A 7,324-nucleotide genomic window follows, 5' to 3' on the forward strand; every position below is an offset into this window, starting at 1 on the left:
ACCACTCATGAGAGCTTCAGCCCTGATGAAAATAATGGCTCTTTATGAGCATTTACCAGCATGGTAAAATGGCCCTTTACCAGGTGGAAGTGCAGCCCAGAAAGTACATAAATAATAATATAAGAGGTGTGGAATGATTGCTTTGCTTTGCTTTAGATGAGCTGAAGCTGGCCTTCCTCAGTACTGTGAAAAACTCTTTCTGTCTCCTTGGAGGAAGAGCCCTTAAAATCCTAAAGGATCTGTTAAGCAAATATCTGCCTACGAACGCCCACGAGCTAGTATCTGGAAAGCTGCATGTTATCGTTACCCGTGTGCGTGACTGCAGAAGCGTGGTGATTTCAGAGTTTGCCTCGAGGGAGGACCTCATTCAGGTGAGAGCAGCCACCACCACCCTGCGCGGGGAGGAGCTGCGTGGGATTTACTGCCTGTCCGTGCCTCACAGCATCCGTGGGGGAAGCCTGGGGCCTCGCAGTAGTCCATGCCATGATTTCTGTCCTTGCCACCTTCTGAAGCCAGACAGGGTCACAAGCTGAAAATAATAAAAGATCAGCCCTTTTGATTGCTAGCTGAATTATCTACAGGGCCTGAGTACGCAGGGAGCAAAATGAGGTATTTCACAGATTACCTTCCTACCTCTCCAACCCTGGCTGTGGATATCGGACATGGTCTGGTCCACAATAGTCAGTGGTGCCCAATAACCCAGCCGTGGGTCCCCATTTTGGCATTCACAGATGAGCCACCGTTCCCAAAGGCAACAGGTTTTTGTGGCTCTTTGCTCACCTCCGTGCTTTCCATCTCACCCACAGGCCGTGATGTGCAGCTGCTTCATCCCTCTGTATTTTGGATTTTTACCTCCTATGTACCATGGGGTGGTGAGTAGCTTGTGGTCTGGAGACCCTATCCCGGGTCAGGCCAAGGGCCCATCTAGCCTGTGTCCTTTCTGCAGTGGTGGCATTAAGCATGTTTATACCTGTGTTTGCCACCAAAGTTGCTTGGTGCTGTGTTCACACAGCGTCTGCAGGGGGAAGAACTTAACCCAGGTGCCCCACAATCTGACCTCACTGCAGACAGAACTGACCTTCTCACAAAAGCGTCCATCCCCACCAGTCCATGGGGTTAGCTCAACTCCTTTCTACTGCACTTTCCCCCAGTTTCATTAAAGAATAATTTTTCGGCTGGAAGGGAGAAGGTGGTGGGTGTAGGCGTGGAACACATAGGACAGTGGTCAGGGCTCTTCCCTGGAAGGGGATCTCTGTAGCCCCAGTACGTCAGTCTAGTTTGGGCTTGGGTGGGGAAGAAACCCCAAATGCATGCACATGTGATGCAGCACTCTTCTCTGTGACAAGAGGAAGGCTCAAGGTCCTTTCTTTTCTCTCCTAGCGTTACATTGATGGGGAAATCGGCATGTGGCGGGCCAACTTCGTGGACCGGACCACAATCACGGTGTCTGGTTTCGCCGGCGAATATGACATCTGTCCCAAAGATACCCCAGCTGCCTTCTTAACTTTCCAAATCTCTGATTGTGTTTTATACATATCAAAAAGAAACATCCTCCGCTTGCAGTATATTTTTCAGCTTCCCACACCTCAAGTGAGCTGCTTCTACAGGTACCCAGAGCCACGAGGCCCCTATAGCTGGCCCATCTGCTCTGACTGCTACCTCCCCCCTGCAGGTTCTGGACCAGTTTTATATCCATGGCTACCAGGACACAGTCTCCTTCTTAAAAAGGCTGAGTAAGTGATTGGGAGTGAGGAGCAGGTAGGTCGGGTGCTTCTCTTACAACGTTGGTTTGCTGACAGAAGGTAAGAGGTACTGCCAGCGCATCTAGAGTGACCAGGACAGAGAGATCCCTGCATCCCTGGCATTGCCAGGATTACTTGAGTCCCATCCTCTCTGTGGCCTCTCCTGAAGGTCCCTGTTCACCCTTTCCCTTCTGATGATGTTAGGTCCCCTCTTCTCTGCCACACTGGGCATGGTAGAGCTTTCCAGGGAGTGCAGGTCCCCAGGACCTAGACAGGAGGCAAGTGTAGGCTCGAGGGCCCTGTGTGGTGTTAGACTGATAACCCACTGATGCACAAAGCAGCAATGTTTGGTGATCCCTGACCCAGAAACCCAACTCAGATTAGCCATGCACTATGGTCATCAGTCCCCTGATTTTCCTGGTCATGCCTCACATTGCTGGAGACCTGGTAATTGAGCAACAAGCAGTGAGAGCTGGATTCTCTTCCCACCAGGTGAATTTGGTATAAATTACTTTGATGAGGACTTTATGCTTTCATTGGCCAATGAATCATGTCAGAAAGGTGAAGGGACCCCTCACTGGAAGCCAGAAACAAGAGTACTTCGCTGCAGAGCCGCAAAAGAGAATCCAGGGACCATCCAGGCAGCAGATGAAGTGGAAGAGGAAGCCCCACACCACCTTCTCCACCATCAGAAAGGTAGAGGACCAGTATTTCCTTTACCCCATCAGTTTTCATTAGCTAAGTGACACTTGCCCAGGACTCTCATTGCCAAAAGAGTCTGTCTGGGTTTTTGCAGGCTCCAATAGGTGAGAACATCAGGAATGGGAGAGAGTCCCCTCTTGGGTCAATGGTTATTAGTGAAGCGTCATGCTGAACTTGTTTTGGGTGAGGTTTGAGGATTTAGGCTGTGGCCAGGTCAGAGGGGCTTTTTGGAGAAGTAGCTCTTTCTATGAAGAAAGCCATTTACTCACCTTGCAAGGTAATAACAGGTTCTACCTACGCATCATTTCATTAAGGGCAAGGGAAGGAGTAGTGTCTCAATAGTTAGAGCTGGGTTTGCTGTGCCAGTCAAATCAAAATTTCTACTTAGTGACTCTGGTGTGCAGCCATGTGTAAATACTTAAGTGCAAGAAAAGCTTATTAAAGCTGCGGGTAAACCTCTACCTGTATGATTTTTAAGCAACACAGGGCAGGTTTAAATCCAAAACTTCTAGTTTTCTGCAATCCTATGCAAAATAATGCCCTCTTCCATTTCAGTTTTGACATGGAAAACTGGTGAACCCTCAGCATTTCGGATTCCAGTTTGCCTTACTGTTACTAGCAGAATACAAAGAAGTATGTGCTGGAGTGCAACATTTCTTACAATTTTATTATTTATTTTCTTTTTCTTTCTGAGTCTTTCAGCATTTCAGAATTTGTCAGCTTAGGAAAAATTACACTACTTTTCCAACATGATGATGGTTTAAAATGTTGCCACATAAATTAAAGAAATAGTGAAAAAAGACACAAATACTGTTCTGTTGTATCTGCAAGGACCACACCAAATGAGGAATATAAAGGGGAAAGAACAGGACCGTCACCATTCCAGATCTAAAAATAAAAGCTTGGAAAACATAAAATAAATGCAAAGACGACATTTCCATTGAAAACAAAACCAAACAACTCCACCTATGGGGAGAGACCCACTATAGAAATGCAGGACACAGTGTTAGGCTGTACAGTTTGCTTCCATGTTTGCTTTTTGAAAGGCTTCATCAGTCCGAACTACATGGAGCTTTTGAAAGCAACATAGTAGGAACCAGGTTTCTTTGGAGGTTGGGCAGGCTCTGGGCTATAAGGAGTCTCTTGGTCTCCGGTTTGCAGCTGGGCTGCAACATTTTGCACCAACCTAAGGTCATCTGTGGAAGGAATTAAGACTCATTTGTTAGGCCAGAGAGCAACCAAGAGGTAAGTCAGGACTCTCAGTCTCAAGAGGAGAAGCAGATTGGATTTTTCAGGTCTGGGAAGGGAAAGCCCTGATGATCTAGGCCAGGAAAAGGCTATTTTATGTTTATCTGCACAATACTGTAATATCATTGATGTTACCAAATAAGCAAGGGTATAAGCCTGTGAACAACTCACACCTGTTTTCCTGAATAAGTCAGAATATCTCCAAAGGACTGCTGCTGCGGTAGAGCCTGCACACCAGCAAGGCTCAGGCTGGATTAGCAGGTTAACCACAAGCATTTGCATTTTTATCCTTGTGCCCTCCAGGACACTTGCACAATGGGGTGCACCCTCCCTAGTAAGTAGACTAGAAGCAGAGTCTGGCATGAAGCACCTGCAGCCAACAGCCAGAGACACAGCCAGCATTGGACACACTTGTTTTCATTTGGCTCAATTGCATGGATCAGGCCCCAGGACTCCCCTCCCCACTAGATCTGCAATGGGATCGAGCTTTAGAGAAAGCTCCTGCTGACTTGGGTTGTCTCCAAACTCTCATCCACCTCAGGCTTCATGTCTCTGAGTTCAATGCAGACCAGGGCAAGCAACAGGACAGTGGTATGGGGGTATTATTTTAAGGGTATTAAAACCTGCTTATTCCATTACCCTGTAGACAACAGGAGGGGGGGAAGCAGCCCTGATCAGGTATTTGAATCCAGTTTGTCTCACAAGAACTGCCAGAAGTGTCTGTCAGATTGACCAATGTGATTTTACTCCCTTTAGGGCCACGCCAACCACAGAAGAGCATTTTTGACCCCGCTGCTGCCTTTGGCCCCAGTTTTAAAGAGAGAAAGAGCAGCTTGCAACCCAGCCTGCAGGCAGACACCGAAACGCAGTGAAGAGCACGCTGTAGCAGCAATGCCACCAGCACGGGCAGGGCCACAACCCCCCTCCTATCCCCCCCACAGACCTCAGATGATTCCCATGACCCACATTTGAAGGAGGCATTTCAGGCTGAAGACAGGATCTATTGCAGCTGGTTTGAATTGCATGCAGCTGGGTTTCCCAGCTTGCTTCCCTAGGGAGAAAACAAGCTCCTTGAGAGCCAAGAGATGCCAAACTTTGCCTCTATCCATTGCCTCTGGCAGAGCCTCCCTTTGCCATTAGCTCCAAGCTCATGCAGAGACAGCATCAGGTGTGCTTGCTTGAAAAGGTGGGGATTAATAAAGCAAAAGACAGCTAATTTGAATTATGAGTCAATAAATACTTATATCTTAGCATATGTCTGCAGGTTTGGAGCAGGAGGGCTCTGTGCTGTGACCATTTTGTTTTGGGTGTTCCTTGAGCTATTTTTTGTTAAAGTTCTCGAAGTTATATTAACTTTTAATGATCAAGCACCATGCCATGTAAGGGCAGGTGGGATGCACTTGGTAGTTCAAAATATGCTCCTGTTTGTGGCTGAGATTTGCAGACAAATTTAGTGGATTTGGATGTCTAATTCCTATATTAGAATTTTCTTCGGGGGATTTAATTCACATTTGAATAGGGATAGTGCAAGTGCCTGAGGCTGACTAAAATGGTTATATCCTGCCTGGAGATGGTGGTGCTTGCTAGGAAGACCAGGAGCCTGCTAGAAGGGCTGTTGCAGAAGTGAGACTGTCTGCCTGGGAGGGAAAGCAGAAGTGCAGTATGAGCAAAAGCAAATGATGGGCTGACTGGCCCTGCTCCTGCCCAGGGAGCAGTGGGTGTCTCTGCACCCTCTCCACTTTGACCTGTGGCAGGAACATAGTCACAGTTCACGAGCTGGTTTTGAGCAGCCCAGCTTTGGCTGCAGGGCTTGAGAGATGTAAATCCATCCAGGATGGAAGAGAGACAGGAGTAGGTTTTAATGGATCCAATGCAAATAAGCATCCAGGTTTCTTTTAGCAAGCTCATTGCAGAGAAAATATTCCCGGGTCATTGCTTTCAACCAGAGATAGCGGAACATATTATATTAATCTTTCACTGAGCATTCATAGTTAATTTTGAATCTGTTTACATTAATGCAGCCTTCAGCTATTCCCCACATTCATGCCTGCAGTCTCCAGGGTGCTTTGGATGAAACTTCCCCCGTACCATTTCTCTTTGTGCAATTAAACAAGCTGTTTATTGAAATAAACAGCTTGTGCTGTTGTGATCCGTTTGTTGCCCATCGGGAGCCAACAAACAGGGGAGACAGTTGGGGTACAGTTAATCCATCAGCCTCTGATGTGCAAATTGTTCTTGGGATGATTAGAGTGCCAATTCATTCTATGTACAGACCAGGAACACGAGGTGTGTTTGCCTGGACCATACACTGTTCATAGCAGTGAGTTACAGAAGATCACGTGGAAAGAACAAATGTATTTGTGAAATGTCAGCTCTCCCAGTGCAATAGGAGATGCCGTCTGCAAGACTGTGGTACTTTGAAGTAGAGGGAGGTTAATCTTTAGGTTTCTCCATCCTTCTCCACAGCTGCCAATTCAGAGGGGTCCAAATGTTCACCTACCTCCACTGTCAGGAGGAGCAGACCTCCGAGGGTGTATGAAGCTTAAGAATAGGTAATTGGTAAAATAACTTCAAGAAACTGGATAAAAATGAGTTCCTGCCCAGTGTGATGCTCCCTAAGGCTCCTCCCTCCCTCTGTTTTCTGTTTGATGAATCTCTCTGAAAGTTTTTGAATGGAAGGCAAACACTTAAAATGTGACATTTCCTGGCAAATGTCTGCCCTGTAATCTGCATTAAAGCAGGGGGAGGGGTGCTGCTGGTGATCAGCAAGTGGAGTGGCTAGGGAAACCGGCAGCCGGGCTGCACACGCGTGCAAGTAAAGATGCCCAGTCTCCCCCGCGCAGACTGTGGTTCAGCCGTCACGTTAAAGCAGGTCAGGCCTGGGCAGGGAGACTGCAGCAGCAGCGCTGCGAACAAAATTGGTCGGTTTCCCCAAGTGAAAAACCCACCCCCAAAATACTCCATAAAAAACAGCAGCCGTGCCACTGCGTGAAATGAGCTTCGGTGTCTTCCAACCGCTTCCCGGGGCAGCAGAATCGCATGATGTCTGAGACCCCCAGGGCCCATCCAGGACGGTTACCTACGGGAACAAACTGGCAGTTAGTTGAGTCAGGGTCAATGATCCAACAGGGACAAGAAGCCCCAGGGACATTTGATACTGAAGAGCTTTTTCATTACTGAGGAATTGTGTAGCTGCGTGCAGTGTGAAATCATTTTATGCAAGTCTCTTCGCCAGCTGCGCGTGAAGTAACTTGCAAGCAGGTTTTAGGGAGGCATGGCTTAAAAGCTATCTGTGTGACAAGTTAAATGCCTTGAATCCTTGAGAGTTTAGTGCCAAAACACCTCTCAGGATCTTGGTGAATGTGCCTGATGTCCTGCTAGGACACAGCCCAGCAGATAAATGCTCTGGAACAAGAATATGTTGCCGTAGGGAAGGGGCACTAAGCTAGTTCATAGCTTCTTTCAGATGTCACTAAATAAATAATGTCACAGGGACAAAAATTAGCTACTTTTAATGTGGGGTACCCCAGATTTGGAATTTTTAGCCACGCTTAGCAGCACTGACCCATGGGTGAGGTCCCTCGGGGTTTCCCTGCTCTCCCTCTGCTGAGGGTTTGCATCCCCCGAGCACC

The 7,324-nt window shown here is 47.5% G+C and overlaps 1 protein-coding gene across 1 annotated transcript; it reads left to right on the forward strand.

The window, feature by feature from the left end:
- Positions 1–213: 213 nt before the first annotated feature.
- LOC104072991 (patatin-like phospholipase domain-containing protein 1) lies at positions 214–4,564 on the forward strand (the record flags this gene model as incomplete). Its single annotated transcript, XM_009572627.1, has 5 exons — positions 214–371; positions 807–872; positions 1,381–1,590; positions 1,673–1,733; positions 4,449–4,564. Coding segments are annotated over 5 exons (611 nt in total), but the record flags the coding sequence as incomplete, so codon positions are not given.
- Positions 4,565–7,324: the final 2,760 nt, after the last annotated feature.

This window comes from Fulmarus glacialis, unplaced genomic scaffold (genome assembly GCF_000690835.1).
Source record: "Fulmarus glacialis isolate BGI_N327 unplaced genomic scaffold, ASM69083v1 scaffold29142, whole genome shotgun sequence".
NCBI lineage: Eukaryota > Metazoa > Chordata > Aves > Procellariiformes > Procellariidae > Fulmarus > Fulmarus glacialis.